Genomic DNA, 20,847 nt, shown 5'->3' on the forward strand with positions numbered 1-20,847 from the left:
TCGGGAAAAGAAATAAAGAAGACAGGAAGGGTAGATTTATCATACAAGATAATTTCAGTTTTATACATGATGAGTTGAAGAAAGTATAAACAACTGTGCTACTTGGGAACACTTGTCTTCATTGACTGAGGACAGCTGTCAGCCTCCAAAAAGGTCTTCAAAACCGGAAAAGGACCGAAAGCCTGACACAAAAATGCAATTGACGTTAGTCATGAAGCCTTTTAGTCTCTCTTTATGGATGGTCCCATTTTGGCTTCATATTTTTACCTGGTAACATAGGGAGAGTGTCTGTTGTGATTTTTTTGAGGTAGTATCTGAAAGTTTTAAAATAGTTATCAGTAGTCAATATTTGTTTTCTTGTATGAGGAACTGGGTGAGGTCGGCCCATGAAGAACTATGCAGGAGACTCAAGTTTCCAGTGCTAAAGATTGGCGGCTGCAGTCATCTTATGGTTGGGTTATCTGCACTGGTGGTTCTCTTTGTAGGTGGTCAATTTAAATTGACAAGAAAATAATATATGGGACTCTTGAGAAACCTATGCTCAATTCGTTATCCAATCAGAGAGCTTTTATTTTGTCTCTTCAGGCATGGGACCCTCTGAATCAAAGGTCAAACAACATTTTCTTAAGCACCTGCTGTGTGCCGGGCACTGGGGATCCAAAGGAAGGCAGAAGCAGCCCCTGCCCTTGAGGAGCTCACAGCCCAGTGGGGAAAGCAACATGTAAAAATAGCCGTCAGTGTGATGAAGTCTTGGAAAGTGGGAATAGGGAGTAGGGAGATGACCTGAGGAGGGGCTGAGTTTCCAAATGGATTTCACTTTGTAGAATGATGTGTTTCTGGAGATGATGAAGTCCAGGAAAGTAGCCAGGTGGGAAATGATGAGGATTCTGGGGGTGCCATTCTTCAGTCGTGGAGTATCTGGTAGGAGCTCTCCTATCCCAGTCAGAGGGGGCAGGAGGTAGGTGCTGAGGAGCTGTGAGTTTCTGAGTTGATGTCTTGTAGAATGATGGGTTTCTGGAGATGATGAAGCCCAATCCTTTGTAGATGAAGTTAGGTACCTTTAGTCCGTGCTCTCTAGGTATTTGTATTTAAGGCAGGTCACAGTTACATGGACAAAAACAAAGGAAATAACATGTAAAAGTATAAATGTTGAGCAAATAAGTTATGCATTAACAATTTTGTGTGTAGGCATAAGGACATCTGAGGTGATGAGTAAATGAGGAGTTATAAAAGTAGTTGCATAGTGTGATACTTGGAGGCATTCAAAGAATTTCATTTTTCCAAGTTTATTTTACTTTGTTCCCCTCTGTACACTGTTTCCCAGTAAAGTTTGAATATGGGTTGTTCCTTATTTTAATCCTGTCTGTCTTTTTCCTGCCTTTTCACTGGCACAGGCCACATCCTGGAGCAACATCTTCTACATCTTTGCCTCTTTAAGACAGATCAGGTGCTACCTGTTCCCTGAAACTTTGTCCGTGTGCCTACCCTCCTCAACCTCTCATGTCTTTTGGTTTGATCTCTGCCAGGCACTTGCCCCATTGGAACTTGAATTCTCATTAGTTACGTGAATGACTAACCCTTTATTAGATATACGCTCCCTTCCACAGCTAGCACATTGTATTGCGTCTAAGCAGAGAATTAACAACTGTTGAATTTTTAGAATCATAAAATGTTAGAATTGGAAGGAACCTTGAATGTTATCTTTTCCAGTCCCCTCCTTTTAACAGGTGAACAAACTGAGTCCCACAGAGGTGGGAATTACTTGCCCAAGATCTTAGAACAAAGCTGAGACTAGAACCCAGATTTCCTGGTTTTCTGCCTCATGATGCTTCTGTGAGTGTTGACTTGAGTCAGAAGACCTGGGTCCAAGTCCTGGCTCTGCCATTAGTTGCTTTGTGGTCTGGGGTAAGTCAGTTTTTCCTCATTTGCCTTCAGTTTCATCATGTAGAATGAGAGGCTTAGCTGAAATGATCTAAGGTTCTTTCAAGTTTTAACATTCTCTGATTTCATCTTTCAGTTAGAGAAGATAGCTTTTGAATCTAGTCTTATTTCTACCATTGATTCACTGTTACAGTATTTATTCAGAAAAAAAATTAAAACTGAGTTAACTGTAACAAATGTATATAGTGGCTTTTTTTCTCTTGTTAAGATTATTCACAGATCAGTCTTACTTTTTCCGGCTTTTCATAATTCTTTGACATTTGTTTTCAGACTAATTTTGGCTAGGTTCCTTTTAGGGTCCAGTCTTTTTTATGATTTTTTTTCTTGAGATAAATTACAGTTCATCTGTTTTGACAGATTAATGCCCTTTAAAATTAAAATCATGAACCTTTTATGTCCCCCTTTCTCTTTATTCTCATCATTGATAGGATACAAAATTAGACATGCTATTTCTCCTCTACTTCTTTGCTCTGGCCTATCCTCTGGAGTTGATTTTTTTGTCTAGAGCAGGAAATAGTGAGAGTCCAGTTGACAGTTTTCATGTCAGTACGGTGAGAACCATCCCAGTATCCAGCTTGGACTTGCGTGTTTTTGTGAGATTAGTAAATATGTGAGTGAGTACAGTTTTTACCCTTTGTAGTAAATGACCATTAATTCATTGGCTTTGTTATGTTATTGATGTCAGTCAGTATTCACTCTATAGGTGCATCTCTATTTATTCCTAATCATCTTGTACTATTCTTTTTCATTTTTTTCCAAGGATCCTTAGAAGAGGTTCACCCATCATACTGGAGGCCTTCCTCCAGGCCTTTTTTTACATTTCGTGACTACCACTGGACCTGTTGTCTTTCAGGCTGTCCTGTTTTCCCTCAGTCTTGCCACATGACCAGCCTACCTTATTTTCTGATAATATATTTCCTTGGTAGCATGCCTTCCCCAGGTACATATACGGATATCTTACATATAAGTCGTCAGCCTCTCATCCTTTCTCCTGCACTTCCCATCCTTCCCTTTTCTTCCTTTCTCTGGGAAGGTTGGTGGTGCCTTTGATAGAAGATCACATAGCTGTGCTGTGATGTAGGTCTTTCTGATTCTGAGGACAGCTCTCTGTCCACTATTCTACGCTTCCTCTACATTCTGTATGTATGTATGTGTGTGTGTGTGTATATGTGTGTGTGTGTGTGTGTATATCTCCATGTTTGTATATTTACATGTGTGTGTGTTTGTATTCATGTATATCACAGAGACATGGAATCTGTAGACTCTCCAGAGACCTCAGTGGCCTCCTAGTACAAGATAAACTTGAAGAAACACCCCGCCCCCCCCAAAACATACTCAACAAGTGATTAACTGTCCTTTGCCTGGAAACATATAGTATGGGTGGATCCCCTGTCCTAGAAGGCAGCCTATTCCACTTCTGGATAGCACTAATTGTTAAGAGAATTGACCTTTCATCAAACTTAAGTTTACCTCTGCAAAGAGTACTGGACTTGGAATCCAGACAATTTGGGGTCACATCTTGCCTCGGATACTGAGTTCAGACATTATCTGTGACATTAGCTTTTAGATTAGACATTGGCTGTGTGACCTCGACAAGTCATTTAGCTCTGAGCCTTGATTTCTTCATCTTTAAACCAACCTCCCCGATGGTTGTGAGGATTAAAGGGCTTTGCAAAATGTTTTGAAAACTTTAAAGTGTTATATAAATGTGAACTATTGTTAGTATTACTAATTCTGACCTCTCAGCCTGAGCAGAGAAAGTCTGATCCCACTTCCATGTGACAACTCTTTAAATAGTTGAAGACACCTATCACTGTGTTCCCCCCCAAGCTTTCTTTTCTGCGAGCTGAAGAATTCATGTTGCATAATTTTGAGGTCCTTCACTATCCTGCTTGCCTCCTCCATGTGTTCTCCCCCTAATGATATTCATCCGTAAGATTTTAGAAAGCATGGACTTTGTTTCTGGAGCTGTCCTGGGTACTGGGAACGCAGAGACAGTGATGAAACGGGTCTTGACTTCAAGGAGCTTATGTCCTATTGGTGTTCTTAAAATGTGGCATCCATATAAGCTTGTGTGTAAATAAACATCAGCATTGCATATGGATGGGGCTGTAATGTTTCTTTTTCCCGGTCTTAGTCTGGAGGTATATACGGTTCTCAAATGATCACAGAACTTAGAACTGGAAGAGAACTTCGGGACCAGATAGCCCAGCCCTTCATTTCATACATGAAGACATTGAAGCTTGTAGTGCTGAAAGGACTTGGTGGAGGTCACAAAGAGAGCATTCTTGATAATTTTTTTTTCCCTCACAGGGAGTGAGTTAATATAATGATTTTAAAATTTTAATTTTTTGAAGAAAAGACTTGAAATATTTTTAGCTTCAAACCTTTGTTTTGAAGATCTTTTGTTTTCAGAAAATGTGAAATGGAAAGACTAGGTAGAAAGTCTTCCAAACATATGTCGTGCTTTCTGATGATAAATGTAGCTTAAGATATAAAAGAAAACTTCCATAGTGTCCTTTACTGGCATTAGCTTTCTTGTAAAGCATTTGAAGATTTGGGGGAAAATTTAAATCAGCCATCAATTCTAAAAGCAATTTCTTTGAAATGCCAAAAAACCATAACTTAGCTATTTCTCATGTCACATCAAGGACGCTGGCACATTTACAGCCTTTTTAAAGTAAGACTTTAATTTCACAAAAAACTCTTCTGGAATTTCTCCATCTAGCACCTGTAAGAATAATATATGTGTGTGTGCATATATGTACATATACATATATAGTACACTTCTGATTAGAAATAATAATAATTTTATTTTACCTTCAGCTTATAAAAATGGGACGTCGTTCGTCAGATACTGAAGAAGAGAGTAGAAGTAAGAGGAAAAAAAAACATCGAAGACGGTCCTCTTCAAGTAGTTCTTCAGAGAGCAGAACCTTCAGCCGCAAGAAAACAGGAAGGAAATCAAGATCCAAGTCAAGATCTTGGTCTAGGGATCTGCAGCCCCGTTCACATTCTTATGATAGAAGGTGAGCAAAGCTGAGGAAATTCAATATAGAGTTTATGAACTCCATCAGGTTGTGTTTTGGGACTATTTATTTTTCTAGTTGAAAAATTCAGACCTTTGTCTTAGAAATCATAAGCATGAAAAGCTCTTATTACACTTTAATGATGCATTTATATATTGCAAACTAGGAATATGTCAGAATAGCTGACATTATTAGAAAGACTCTCTACTGCTCTGGAATTGGAATATTTTCTGGTTGTTACTGTTTTGTGACTAGAAATGGTATTAGAGGAGAAATACATTGATTTGTTTAAAGGAGGGGGGTGGAGTACTTTCTCTGTGCTTAACACTTAATTACTTAGTTAAATAAACACTAAGTGCTACCTAATGTGTGCAAAGCAATATTTCAGGTGCTCTGGAGAGTTAAAAAGAAATTCAAATATGATAGTGACCACCATCAGGGAGTTTGTCTTCTGGTACTATGGATAGGGAATATTTACAGCTTGAAATTAGAGTACTGGAAGTTCAGTAAGAAATGTGAAAGATGCTATAGAGGTTGAAGGGAGAGTATATTTTTGGGTTGGGGGGGAGAGTGGATGATTCAAAGAAGGCTTGATGGAGAATCTATGGTCTGGAAGGAAAGGGGACACATTAGAAAAAAATTGGTGATATTTCAAGTCTGTAGAATTATGTTATTCGTATCAATAGAAGCAGCATCATCAGCCAATTCCCATTAAAGCATAATCAATGTAAAATTGTTTCAGACGCAGGCACCGTTCCAGTAGTAGCTCTTCTTATGGATCTAGAAGAAAACGAAGTCGGAGTAGATCGAGGGGCCGAGGAAAATCCTATAGATCTCAGAGATCAAGGTCAAAAAGTAGAACAAGAAGGTAGATTCTTTTTTTCCCCCCTAAAACATCAAGTTGCACTATTTTCATCTATAGGGTAGTGTTATTTTTTTTTTGTGTTAAGTTCTCACCTTGAACTGCCTCCCTCTTCACCTTCTATGAACCACTCAGTTCCAGTGGTTTAGAATCTTAATCTACCTCCCTTCCCCCATTGAACAATTGAAAAAAAGAAAAAGGAAATTTATAACAAGCATGCATTAGTCCAGTAAAACAAATTGTCACATTGTCAACGTATAAAACTGTGTCTCATTCTGCATTTTTAGTCCATCACCTCTTTGGGAGGAGGCAGGTTATTTGATCTTTAGACTTCTGGACTCATGGTTTATTATTATCTTTCAAAGTTGCTTTTTTCTGCAATGTTGTCATCTTGTTAATTATATTCCCAGTTCTGCTCACTTCCCTCTGTATCAGAGATCTTCCTGGTTTCCTTTGAAGTTGTCCATTTCTTAATTTTTTTTTTTTTTTGGTGAGGCAGTAGAGGTTAAGTGACTTGCCCAGGGGTCACACAGCTAGTAAGTGTCAAGTATCCGAGGCCAGATTTGAACCCCGTCCTCCTGACTGCAGGGCCAGTGCTCTGTCCACTGTGTCACCTAGCTGCCCCCATTTCATTATTTCTTATGGCAAAATAATATTCCATTTCATACACTTATTTACCTACATACACTTATTTACTCATTTGCCCTTAGTTTCCAAGTTTTGGCTACTGTGAAAATAGCTACTGTAAAAATTTTAGTACATATAAGTCCTTTTCTTCTTTCTTGGATCTTTTTGGGGTGTAGGATTAATAGTGATGTAGCTGGGTCGGAGGGTATACACAATTTAATATCTTTTTGGGCATAGTGCCACATCACTTTCCCACATGACTAGACCAATTCATAGCTCCACTACTAGTGAATCACTGTACGTGTTTTCCCACAGCCTTTCTAACATGTCATTTTTTTCTTGTCATCTTTGCCCATCAAATGGAGGTTAAGTGAAGCCTTAGAGTTGTTTTAATTCATATTTCTCTAATTATTAGTGATTCAGAACATTTTTTTCATATTAGTTTTGATAGCTTGTATTTCTTCCTTTGAAAACTACCTGTTCTATCCTTTGAACATTTATCTTTTGGAGAATGGCTCTTAGTCTTATAGCTGAAGCAGCTCCTTATATAGCTGAGATATGAGGCCTTTATCAGAGAAGATTGCAATAAAGACTCCCCCTTGCCTGTTACCTGTTTCCTTTCTAACTTTCACTGCATTAGATTTGTTTGTGCAAGATCTTTTAAATTTTATGTAATCAGATTGTCAGTTTTGTCTTGTGATCCTCTTTTTTTGCTTGTTTAGTCCATAGAACTGAAAAATAGCTTCTTCTTTGCGCCTCTGATTTGCTTATAATGTCAGTTTTTATGTCTAAGTCACGGATCCATTTGGAGTACCTTGGTGTACAGTGAGAGATACTGCTCTGTGCCAGATTTCTGCCAAGCTTCATTCCAGCTTTCCCAGCAGTTTTTGTCAAATAGTGAGTCCTCCCCAGTAACTGCAGTTTTAGGATTAATTGGACGCGGTGTTAGTGTGTTCATTTACTTCTGTATGTTTTCCTAATATGTTCTGCTGATCAAATTCTTTGTTTTTTATCCAGTGTCAAATAATTTTAACGATCATTGCTATAGATTCAGATCTCTCTTTTTTCATTATTTCTCAAGATTCTTGATCTTTTGTGCCTCCATATGAATTTCATTATTATATTTTTCTAGTTCCATGATAACATCTTGTAGTGGTTTGGTTGGAATGTCACTGAATAAGTTATTATATTGGCTTGACCTTCCCATAAGCAATTTTTATTTCTTTAATTTTTTTAGATTTATCTTTATTTCTGTAGAATGTTTTATGATTGGATTCATATGGTTCCTGGATGTATCTTGGTAGATTTACTCCTATATATATTAAACTTTCTGTGATTATTTTGAGTGGCATTTCTCTTTTTAGCTCTTCTTGCTGGATTTTGTTGGTAATACACAGGAATGCTGATGTTTTATGTGGATTTATTATATGTCCTGAAATTTTAATGAATTTATTTTCTCTATTAGTTTTTTGGCTGACTTTTTAGGATTTTCTAAATAAAGTATATCATTTACAAAAAGTGATGATTTTTTTCCCTTTGCCTAAGAATATTCCCTCAATTTCTCTTTCTTATCTTACAACAATAACTAGCATTTCTAGGACTAAGTTAAACAATAGCAGTGATACTGGGCATCCTTGCTTTACCCTGATCTTTTTTGGCTTCTAACTTTCTCTATTAGGTAAAATATTTACTCTTGGTTTTGCATAGATATTATTTATTTATGCTAAAGAAAGACTTATTTATTCTCATACTTTGTAGTGTTTTTTAACAGAAATAGGTTTTTGATTTTGTCAAAAGCTTTTTTCAGAATCTATTGGTATAATCATGTAGTTGTTGTGTTTTGTATTATTAAATTGACATGTTATATTTATGGATTTCCTTATGTTAAACCAGCCCTTTTTACCTTGCATAAATCATTCAACAAGCATTTATTAAACACTTACTAGGTACCTAGCTCTGTGGTAAGCACTGGTGATACAAATATACGCATAAGGAATGGCAGTCCTTGTCCTCAAGGATTTTACCCCTATAGGGAAAGATAGCACGTAAAGGGAGCTGAAAAATGAGTGGGGTGAGGGAGGGGTTTCCAGGCCAAAGCCCAGAGCATCAGAAGCAGAGTTGGGAGGGCAAGAAGGAGGGCTTGGACCCCTCACCAAAACGAAGCTTTGGCAAACATTCACCAATATACCTTTACCCTGACTGGCCCTCATCCAGGGCTGCAGCCCATTCTGGGCACATGTTCTCCACCCCCTTTCTCCCCCCGCTGAGTGGCTCCACCTGCCCGTCTGCTGCGTCCCAGCTTCCCACTCACACCAGTTGGTGTACTGAAGCCTTTCTTCGTGACTGTGCCTATCTGCACAAAATTCTCTTGTTTCTTTTTTAAGGAGTATGTGCACTTTAACCGAGGTGTTCATGGGGCATCCATGAAAGGCATGAAAGGAGTCTTCAAGCAGAGCCTGGTACACTGGGTGCACATTTCACTGGTGTCTGTCTCCTCACTCGTCCCTCTCCTCGCCTGCTCCTGTGCCAGTCCCCAACTGAGCAGAGTGTCAGGAGGGTTGGGTTTCTTTCAGCTACAGTACAAGTTAATCTCACTTGATGAGTTGAGATGAGAGCCAGAGGGTAGAGGCTGATGAGCCGTGCCTTCCTTATATTTTGGTGTCTCGTGGAGATGAGTCAGGCCTCTCCTTGTACAACTACTTCCTGTGACTTACAGTGTTAGCCTCTCAGGGAAGCATGGTGTTAAGCAAATGGCTACCCATGAGGCCTCAAGGAAGAGCGGAAGCCAGGTCATCCAGACTCAGAGGCAGTCCCTGGGTGCCCTGCCTTATGACTGCCACCAGGAGGCAGGGGCTGGCTGGATTTTTACCTTCATACCCTCCGTGCTGCTCACAGGGCTCCATGTTCTGTGAGGACATGGGATTTCATCATGAGCACCCTCCACCAATATATATCTATAGATTGGCAACTAGCTTGGAACTTAGAGGCCTGGAGTCTGCCCGGGACACGAGGAGGTCAGGAAACTACTTGTCCACGGTTACACAGTCAAATGTGTATCCAAGACAGGACCTGAACCCAGGTCTTTCTGAGTACAAAGCCAGAGCTTTATCCCAGATGCTGTAAGCCTTGTGCATAGTAGCTACTTAATAAATCATGAATAAGATTAAATCAGTTCATGAACTGAAAGAGAGAGAGAGAGAGAGGAGAGTGTGTGTGTGTGTGTGTGTGTGTGTGTGTGTGTGTGTGTGTGTTTGTGTCTTCCAGAAATAAGAATTATAAGATCATAGATTTGTAGTTGGAAAGAACCTTAGTGCATGGTATAGATCAGAGGTTGGCCAACTGTGACCCATGGGCTCCATCTGCTTTGGCCTCCTTTCTGTTTTTATATGGCCCTTTAGCTAAGAAGGGTTTTCGCATTTTTAAAATGTAGTTTTATTGTTTTTAAAAATGCAAAAACCATTCTTAGCTTTCTGATTGTACGAAAACAGGCAGCATCAAGTGCAAGCTATATTTTGCCAACCCCTCATATTGGAAGGTGATCTCATCAACTCTCCATGGCTTCAGCTATCATTTCGAGGAGGATGGCTTCCAGATCTCAATACCCAGCACTCACCTCTCCTGAACTCCATTTTCATAGCTTTACTGCTTCTTAGACATTTCCACCCGGATTTCCCACTGGCATCTCAAACTCAAAATGTTTGAACTGAATTCATGATATTTTCCCCTAAGTGACTTAGCTTCTCAGTTTCTTTTGAGGATGCCACCTTCCTTCCAGTTTCAGTGGTTCTTCGCCTTGCATTCTCTCCTGCTTCTCTTTTCTGATTAGTTGCTGAGTCTCTCTGGTTCTGCCTCAGTGTCTCTCCTATCTGTCTCTGCTGCCCTATTTCCTGTCCTCATCCTCTCTCACCTAGATTTTTGCAGCAGCATCTTAACTGGTTTTCCCACTTCCTTCTCTCCCCTCCAAAGCACCTTCCACATAGTGGCCAAATTGATATTGCTGACACATATTTACCATATTCCTGGGCTGTTTCCAGCACAGTTAGTCCCTTCCTGGGGTTGTATGATCAAATATGGACTTGTCTGCTTGGTATTGAAAGCACTTCATGGGGTGCTTCCAGCCCGTCTTTCCTGCCAATTACACACTTCCCACACTGGCCTCCTTGCTCTTTTCCATACATGATGTTCTGTCACGTCTTTGCCTTTGCACGAGTTATCCCCAGTGCCAGGAATGCTCTTCCTCCTCACCTCAGCCTCAGTTTTAGAATCTGCAGGGGAAGAGAAGGGAGTAACCATTTATTAAGCACCTCCTGTGTGCCAGGTACTGTTCTAATTGCCTTGCAATCATCTCATTTGATCCTCGCAACCACCCTGGGAAGGTACTGTTATTATCCCCATTTTATAGTTGAGGAAACTGAGGCAAAAGAGGTTAGGTCACCTGCCCAGGGTCACATAGCAAGTATGTGTCTGAGGCAGAATTTGAATTCATGTCTTTCTTACTCCAGGTCCAGCTCTTCATTGCACCACCTAGCTGCCCTCTCTTAAATAAGGCCGTTTCGCTCCTCCTCCATGCCCAATTAGTAGTGTTCCCCCATCCAGGTTACTTTGCGTTTGTTTAGATGCATTTATCTTGTGTCCTTCTAGTACCAGGTAATCTAAGTTCCTTAAGAGTAGATACTCTCATTTTTTAAAAATTCCTGTCTGCTCATTGAATTAATTGAACAAGCTATTAAATGAGGCTAGATTAGTCAGGGAAAACTTTGTGACCTGGGGTCAAAGCACATGAGGTGAAGGTATCAGGAAATATAACCAAAGTTTGGCTGTGGGAACAACTATGTGGTGTTGGTGAATTATCTGGAAAGCTGGCCTCCCAGGAGGAGGGCAGGGCTCCATTGCAGGGGAAAGGTCAGGGGATGTCAGGTGAGGGATGAGACCGCTAAATCACACCAAGAGTGTAGAGTGGAGTAAGTAAGCCTTAGGAAGCATGGAGACTTTTGAGTGACAAACAGTGTGTGATTTGTGTGAACGCAGTGCAACTAGACAAGAGAAAAAATAGAAATTGGTGAGTGGTTGCACCTAGGACAGTGAAGGAGAGCTGTGGGCAAGCCCAGCCAGAATTGTACCTGGAGGACAAGCTGGGCTCTGGCTTTTGAAGTAGAGGCCTAGTCGTGATGAAATTATGCTCAGTACATCCTTTTGACCAAAGCAGGAAAGGAGTGTATGTAGGTGCACATATACACGTGTGAAATATTAAATATATATTCATTTTAAAAATAAATTTTATTGCTCCCTTTTGTTTTTCCCCTCCTAGTAATTTCTGGATTGAGCATTCCCCCTTTTCCCCAATTCCCAACCAGAATTAAACACTGCCTTGTAAAAAAGAAACAGTTGAGCAAAAATAGCTGTTAGAGTGATTGTGCCTGACAGTATATGCAGTATTTGGCCCCTGTAGTGCCTTTCCTCTCAGCTGTGTTGAGGCAGCTATGTTTGGGTCAAGAATGGTTATTATGGTTAACCAGAATTGGGCTTCACTGCACAGTATTTCTCTGTCATTACATTCACAGGCCACAGTTTATTCAGCCATTCCCCAATTGATGGGAACTCATTTTGTTTCTAGTTCGTTATTGTTACAGAAAGTACTTTTATGAATATTTTGGTAAATATGGGAATCATCCTTCCTTTGACTTGGTGAGGTTTATATTTAGTAATGAAATCACTCTATTAAGGAGCTAAAGGTTTAACATACTTCTCCCAAAGAATTCCAAATTGATAGCCAGGAAGATTGGACCAATTCATAGTTCTACTAACAGTGTACTTGTCTTGTCGTGAATAAATGTATGTGTTTTAGAAAGATCCTCTTAATAACAGAGGTCAAAACTAACAGGGTACCCTGGTTAGCCTTTAGCTTCACAACAAAATTAAATGAACAGGAGCACCTCGTTATCTAAGCCATGTGCTAGATTGAAGCCTCATGTAGATTGTGTGTGTATTTATGCACACATACACAGAGACACACATACACGCACACATGTGCAAGCCTGTCGAGTGTTTAAGACAGAAGGTGTCATATTATCCCAGGTTTTGAGGTAGCATTATTACTAGTCTTAGTGTGTAGTTCCATTTTTAAATAGGAAAAAACTTTATTTCTGTTAAGGAAATCAAAGCAATACAAAGGGCTTTGTGGTTTCATATGAACAAAAGAATTCAAGAGTGACTTTTAGATTTTGAGAAATAATAACAGGTAGAAAATAGATATTTATGTAGCAGATGTTCGTAATTTACATGTGATTTATGAAAGATTATAGAGTAAATTATTAACTTTATTATCTGCCATGATTAATTTCAAGCTATTCCTTGAAATTACTCTAGTTGATGAACTATAATATATTAAGAAATTGCAGCTCCTAAAGAATTTGCTTATTTGTGGAGGTAGTAGGTAGTTTTTATTTTTAGTTATGTTTTTTTTATTTGTCCAGTAAGAAAAATATTAATAAAAGCCAGCAGTTCCCTTTAAATATGGGGCCTTGTAATTGCTTCATCGTCGCCCTTTGAACATCATGGTGTGGTCAATAAGCACCGGATTTTGAGTTGAGAGACCTTCACAGGGACAATCAAATAAGAAAGACGATGTACGTCAAGCGTTTTGCAAGTTATAGAGCAGCATGTGAATGAATTTAGGGTTTCACTACAGGATTGTTCTGATGGCTTGCAGAGTCATTTGTCACCTTTTTCAAAGACTCCTCTTTGAAGGTCTGAATTTTAGGGCAACTTATGTATTTCTGGTTTTTTTTGTTTGCTTTTTTTTTTATGTGTTACGTGATTCTCCCTTCTACTTTGTACCTTGCTATCCCATTTTCATCTTGTAATGGTTTTCATTCATTCTGTATGATTTGTTGGCTGCTGATACTGGTCACTTCCTGTGGATTGAATACTTTACAATAGGGTTGATTTTCTTTTGTTGCCTAATGGGAACTTGTAATAATGCAGTGTGTTATGCGACATCCCAAAGACCTATTGAGTGCAGCTGGTGTCCAGTGGTTTAGGGATTTGAAGTGCCAGGCTCACTCATGAACTAGGGATTCCCATATGAGGGCTTCGTGCTGTTTATTGAATCTCTGGGCTGATTGCCATGAATCTTTATTCATTAGCTAGGGGCATATTTTGCTGCTTATTCAAGAAATCAAAACTAAAGGCCCTTGTGAGTATTCCATGAAGTAGTCACAGATTGAGGTTAGTGAGTCCGTTAAAGTAAACATCCTTTTATGTATAAGAAATAGTGGACCATTCAAATGTGAGTTTATGCAAAGTTTTTCTGATATCATTATAAATATATAAAGATAGGAACTAGAATTTACAGAGCAGTCATTTATACGTGAACAGTCACTGTGTTAGACTAAGAGAAACGATACAGTTTGAAAACAGGAATTTCTTCAATGTGTATATGCTTTTTAGTTTCGTTATTATTTTGAACAAAGGAGATGGGGTGGTATAGCGGGAAGAAGATTGAACTCAACAGACTTGGGGTCAGACCTGTGGTCTGCTGCGTACTACCATGTTAGTTGCTAGTTCTTGGCCACTACGTTTTTGGGGGAGTGAGGGAGAGAATAATAATGATACCATCCATGATCTTTTCCATTCCCTTGGTGTCTTGCTTTTGTTAAGATATTTTGGAAGTCAGTACTTGAGTACCTTTAAAATTGTTTCTTCTCCACTGGATTTTTTCTGCATATATTTTAGTCAGATATCTAACCAAAAGATAGAAAGAAAACAAATGCAATAAAACCTTACTTACTTAAATTTGATTTTGATTCTGTAGTAATTAGGGCACCATGTTAGATTTGAAAGTTTCACCTTCAAGTTTTCAAAGTCTTATTTTTAAGTAAGGGCAGTTAATAATGTTTTCAAATCAAGAAATCAAGAAATTCATGGTTCTTTCAGTATGTTTTAAAATGATTTGTGATTGTGTATTCAAAGTATTGCTGTATAATAGAGGCCCATTGTGAATATCATTTTTTTATCATCTTGTACTTTACTATTACTTGTACTACTGTTAACAGCTGGCATTTTATAGCACTTTAGGGTTTGCAGAGCTGTTTACAATTATTATCTCATTTGATCCTAACAGCAACCCTAGGAGGGAGGTGCTGTTTTTATCCCCATTTTACAGTTGAGGAAACTGAGGCAGACATAAAGTGACCTGCCCAGTGTCACACAGCTAGTTTCTGAGGCCACATTTGAATTCAAGTCTTAATGACTCCAGGCCCAATGCTCTATGCGCTTTGCCACCTAGCTGCTTTACTGGTGCTCATATATATTTTCATTTACAATGCTATAAACAAAAGTCATAAACTGCCCCTCTTTAATAACAAGCTATTTTAAAAACTGCCAGACTTGTCTTTAGGGATATAACCTGGACTTTGATTTCACTACTATATGAGGAGAGTCTACCAATCCAAGTTGTTCTGTTCTCTGCAACTTAGAATCTTTGAGCAGAGGTTCCCTAACTTTCTTGGTTCATATTAGTGTCTCAGTCATTTTTTTCACAACACTCTTAGGCCAAAAGAATTGCTACCAGTTTTGTTTGTTAAGTGTCCCAGTGCTCTGGGCTTGGTTTGAGAATCTTTGAGTGAGTTGCCTAGAGCCCTGCTGATGGTGAAGTGATTTGCCTTGGATCACACTGTGAAGATGGATCAGAGATGGACCTTGAACCCAGATTTTCTTGGCTCCAAGGCCAGTTCTCTCTACTGTGTCACAGTGTTTCTTGATAGCCAGCCATACGCTATTTTTTATCCTCCTGTTATTTCAAATTTGTGCTTTTGTTACTGTGCTGTCCCTGCCATGATTTAGAAAAATTTTTTTTTAAACTTATAATTGTTTTATCAGGGCTTGACATTCTTGGATTTTTTTTTCCTGTTAGATTACTAGCAGGCTAGAGAATTTTTGTTTCATTGTCTTGTGGGATAAATATCTACAATTTTTATTACTAATATTATTTTCCCTTATCATTTGTATCTTTTCCTCCTTGTAAATTGATAATCTAGTTGTGCGGACAGATGTACTGGCATATTCGTCTGTCACCACCCATTGTAATGTCAACCATTCATTACAAGAGCCATTTTGAAGGAGTTAATAAAGAATCTTATAATATCCCTTTTTGTCCCATAAAATATAATATTTTTTTACCTGTGTTAGTTTTCTACTTTAAAAGATATGCAGATTTAGTCAGAATGTTTTTAAGAATGTTATATTATACTAGTTATTATGTAATATGCTGTTTTCTGCCACCAAACATCATTTATTGAATGCATGCTGTGTGTCTAGTACTATGGACAGTACTTGTGATCAAGACAAGTATAAGACATGTTCTTGGAGGTACAGTCCAGTTGAGTAGATAAAAGGCACATCTAAAACAATTAATGCAGTAGGAAATGTGCATTGTGTGATCCATGAAGTAAATGTAGAAGAAGAGACTAATGTGTTCTAGTGTTATCAGAAAAGGCTTTTTATAAATGAATCTCTAGGTTGCTGTCCTTTCCTCTCCTCTCCCCTCTTTCCTTTCTCTCCCTTTCCCTTCTCTCTTCTTTCTCTCCCCTCCCCTTCTCTCTCCTTTCTCTACTCTCCACTCCCAGCAGGTTAATTCTACTAATTTAATTACATGACCTCTCTGCCCAGAAACTTTTAGTGGTCAGCTGGCTACCTGTTGCCTGCTAGATAGTTCAGATTCCTTAGTTTAGGATTCTAGGCTCTATGTAATCTGACTGTAGCCTAACTTCCTTATTGCCGGTTATTTCTTTTCTTCTACCCAATGCTAAAGCCAAACTGAACTACTCCCTTTTCCCTGGACATGTGCTATCCTTTTTGACTTGAAATACCCAATCCTCAGTCAGTAAGCCAGTCAGTCAGTTAAGATGGGTTAAGGCCTAACTCTGTGCCAGGCGCTGTCTAAGTGATGGAGATACAAAGGGAGGCGAAAATAGCTGCTGCTCTCAAGTCTCCCTTGTTCTCTCGGCAGAGATAACATGGGCAGACCTGTACTTTAAGAATATCACTTGGCAACTGAGTGGAAGATAGACTGGGGTGGAGAGAGACCTGAGGCAGGGAGGCCAATGAAAAGGCTATTAAAATAGGCCAAGTGAGAGGTGATGATGTCCAAAAGGAGGCCCAGGGCTATGGGAATGGATGGAGAGAAGGGCACATTGACAGAAGAGATTGTGAATGTAGAAAAGCAAGATTGGGCAGTGAATTACACGAATGGGGTGAATGAGAATGAGGATTCAAGGATGACGCCAAAGTTGTGAACCTGGGTGATTTGTTGGGAAGTTGGGAAGAAGAGACAGATGTTTTTTGGGGGAAGATAATGACTTACATTTTTACACATGTTGAGTTTGAAACGCCTACTAGACATCTAATTTGAAATATCCAAAAAGCAGTTGGTGTGAGGGATGAAAATTCAGGTGAGATATTTGTGTTGGATGTGTGTGTATGTGAAATATCCTACCGGTCTTTGAAGGCCCAGGTCACATACCTCTTGTCACATCCCACCTTGAAATGATCTTTCCTGACTCTTCATTCCTAGAACTTGATTTTCTCCTTCTTCCAAGTTTGAGCAGCATTCCCTGAACTGACTTTGGGACCAGGGAGATAAGGCTCAAGTCCTGTGTCTGACCCATATTGGCTATGTGACCTTGCTCTAGCCAGAGGTATACAAATTGTGGCCTGGGCCTTGAGTGGCCTGCAGAACTTCCTCTTTTGGCCCAAACCAGGTTAAAATGTCATTGGGAAATGTTTAAGAAAATAAATAAAAATATAATACAACATAAGTAATGATAATTTGTGGCTTTCTAATCCAGTGTGCAGCCTGTGGGATCCATTTCTATTTGAGATGACACCATTGGTGAGATGACACCATTGGTGCAAACTCCCTTCTAAGAGGACAAGATGCAGAAAAGATGTTGACCTGCATTGGCAGAATATAAAACTTGGATGGATTTAGATTGACTTAGAAAGCCATAAATTGACATTACCTGTGTTATATTGTGTTTTTATTTATTTTGTTAAACATTTCCCATTGACATTTTGAACTGGTTCTGGCCTCAGGCTACAAGTTTGACACCTCTGCTCTATACTAATGAAATTAATTCTTCTCTCTATCCTTATGCGTTTAGACTTTGTTTATTTGTGTACTTCTTATCTACCATTAAAATGTCATTTTCATCTGGGCAAGAATTATGTTTGATTCATCTTCATATTTCCTTTGTTGCTTTTTGCAAATAGTAGATACTCCATCAATTTATGTGTTAGCTGATTTGAACTGAGATGGGGTTAGAACTGGACCTTGTACGTATTATTGTTTGATTAAAGGTACTGCAGAATAGTAGAAAGATGTGGAGGTCACAATACCTTGGTTCCAATTCCGCTTCTGTCACTTACTGCTTTACTTCTCTGGACCTCAGTTTCCTCACCATTAAAATGAAGATGTTGGACTTGATGACCTTAGCTTGAAATCTAGTGTCCTCATGTCTAATGATACTAATAGCTCATATTTAATTTACATAATGCTTTAAGTTTACAAAATGCTTTTTTTGCCCATCAGCTATTCGGGCAGAGTAGTACAGTCTTTTTTGATATCCACTTGTATATATATGTATGGTTCTGTTTTATTTCCTTTCTGGATAATTTTCATTTTCTGGGGATTGAACACATAAACAACTGAAGGAGTGATTTCCCACATTTTAGCTTTGTGAGGTGTCCTTCATTTATGTGCTTGGAGAAGGACACTACTGAAATGTTAACAATGTGTTACTTATGTTTTTGAATATGAAAAGTCCAGAGAAAAAAGTATGAATTTTTTAAATTAAAAAAAGTTCACATTTGTCAGTTCTAAGATTTTTAAAATCTAATTAGTATCACAGTTCTCCAGTGTAGTGGAGTCCTGATGCTATTGTGAAACTAAGGCAGAGTATGTGGAGTCAGGACCACAGCTGAACATAGTGATCTTGCTTTTCTTTCTGATACTGTTTTCTCTGAGTGCTGTCACTACATTCTGTTATCCTAGCTTTTATTTTAAAATTAGTGTACTACATCAAACCTTCCTCAGCATCCCTTAAATCTAATCCATATGTTTGACTGTGGAACTATAGACAATAAATAAATGGTTGCCCTACAAACACTGTTCTGTTTAAAGGCTATGTTGAACAAGAAGACTTTTTTGAAAAAATACATTTTCATTGTTATCTTTTTTTTAACATTACTTACACTTCCCATTGTGTCCTTCGTTCTGCCCCCTCACAGAAAGGCATTTCTTAGAATGAAGAATTTTTTAAAAGAGGAAGAAAAAAAGGTCAGCAGAACTAACCAATACATCCAGAAAGTCTGATGTTATCTGCAGGAGCATGTGTCTTAATAGCTGGAATTTAAACTTGGATGTTGTGCGTAGTATTGACAGTGTTGAAGAGGCAAAGAGTCTAATTTCTGGACGGCATGGTGTCAGAAGCTGAGGTGTGGAATTGGAGAGTGTTTAATAAAGCAATCTAATCACTGTATTTAATCCCTCTCATTTCCACTTTGATTTTGAGTGCTCGATTTTGATTGCGAAGTTATTAAAAGCTGCTTTCATATAAAAATATGTGAGAAGCATACTTAATGTTTTAAAGTTCACAAGGCTATTTTGAATCTAAAATTGATAAGCATTTAAATAAAACATGCTAGCATCTAATTATAAAAATCATAAGAGTTGCCAGATACGGTTTATCAGTCTGTTTTAGTATTTTGATTGCATTGTATTTTTTATTAACCTATTGGGCTTCCTTATCTTATCTCTGGAAATAGGAACTTAATGTGTGCATATATTGCAATTATTTTATTTAGGACATATTTTAAAAGTCAAGAAGTGAAACTGCCTGGTAATGCTATAAATTTAAAATTGTCCTACAGCAAGACAGTATGATGCAAATATGACTTAATAAGATCACAAACTGAATTTCAGTGAAACAACCAAGATTTACATTAAATTAGGAATTTTAAAACTGATTTAGTTTGTTTTACTGAGCATTTGCTTAATAACATTTCGCCTTCTTGCAATCTTTTTAAAGACAATAATTCGTCTGTGAAATGCAGGCACATCCTCAGTAGAAAAATTGAAAGCAACAGTTCACTTTCTGAAACCACACATAGAGCGATATAAAGAAATATTTCAGCTCTACAAAATTTAATAAATCATCCCATTTCCTAATTTGATCATATCAGATGCTGATGTGGAAGAAGCATTTCAAATACCATCTCCTCATTAATATACATCAGTCTAGGGAATAGAATGGAATACTTATGCAGAGATGTCACAGTTACTGTTTCTTAGTTTACTAAGTGGAACAGGTTGATGTGATACTGGGTGCTATTTGTCAATGTCTTGTTAAAATGGTTTGGGTCGAGTTATGGAGTCCAGAAAGACGGCGGCTGATAAATCAAAAGTGGATTGAGTGGACAGGAGGCAGTGATTGATACTGTGACAGGATATGAAGAAAGGAATCTTGATACAAGCATTCATGATATTGAATATGAGAAGGAAAATGGCCCTGGAGTATGGATATTATTCAAGGAAATGAGAATAATAATATCAGCTTGAAAATATTGCTGAGTGAAGATTAGGATAGTTCTTATTAGCACATATTACTTTGCTAGAATAATAGAACTCAAATTATATAGAAATTTATATGAAGAGAATATTTTAAATCTATATCTGAAGACTACGTGTAGATCTTCAGCTTTATTTTTACCATGATAATTACAGAGCCATTTTTCTTTTTTAAAAATCATATTTCCCAGTTAACTTTTAAAAATTTCTTTTTGAATGTTGTAACTATTTCTGCTCTGGTTCTTGGGTTTTCTGTAGTTGTGCCAGATGGAGGCTGATTCATGTGGCCCATAAATGTTGCTTTTACTACGTTGTGGTTTTGGCTTATGATGTTAACTTTAAACTGAAAATTGTTATTAGATAATTTTCAGCAGCTTTCAGTGTACTCATTTTATACAGCAAATGATAGATGAATTGTTCACAAAGGTCACTGCTAGTGTCTTTGCTGAATTTTTTTTCTCTTATTTCCAGTGAAGTGTACTTGTTGGTGTCTTACATTTTTACAGGGTCTCTGGGGCACTGAGTAGTTAAGTGACTTGCCTGTAGTTACATTGCTTATGTATGTCAGGGTGGGATGTGAATCCAGATCTCCCTGATTCCAGGACCTACGCGTTATCCCTTGTGCTGCTGAGGCAGTCAGGTAGCACTGTGGATAGTGTTTTGGGTCTGTAGTCTGGAAGACCTGAGTTCACATGTGGCCTCAGATGCTCATCTGCCGTGAGACCTTGGGCAAATCACTTGATTTCTGTCTACCTCAGTTT

General features: G+C 38.3%; 1 protein-coding gene across 2 annotated transcripts in view; it reads left to right on the forward strand.

Annotated features, from left to right (window-relative positions):
- RSRC1 (arginine and serine rich coiled-coil 1) overlaps positions 1-20,847 on the forward strand; it is a 418,914-nt gene that overhangs the window by 5,329 nt on the left and 392,738 nt on the right. For both annotated transcript variants that reach the window (XM_020989056.2, XM_078147674.1), the window contains exons 2-3: positions 4,768-4,970; positions 5,713-5,838. In XM_020989056.2, coding sequence (XP_020844715.2) covers positions 4,777-4,970; positions 5,713-5,838 — 320 coding nt within the window. In that variant the 5' untranslated portion in view covers positions 4,768-4,776. The remainder of the gene's footprint in view (positions 1-4,767; positions 4,971-5,712; positions 5,839-20,847) is intronic.

Source organism: Phascolarctos cinereus, unplaced genomic scaffold (genome assembly GCF_003287225.1).
Source record: "Phascolarctos cinereus isolate Bilbo 61053 unplaced genomic scaffold, phaCin_HiC Scaffold_7;HRSCAF=346, whole genome shotgun sequence".
In the NCBI taxonomy this organism is placed as follows: Eukaryota; Metazoa; Chordata; class Mammalia; order Diprotodontia; family Phascolarctidae; genus Phascolarctos; species Phascolarctos cinereus.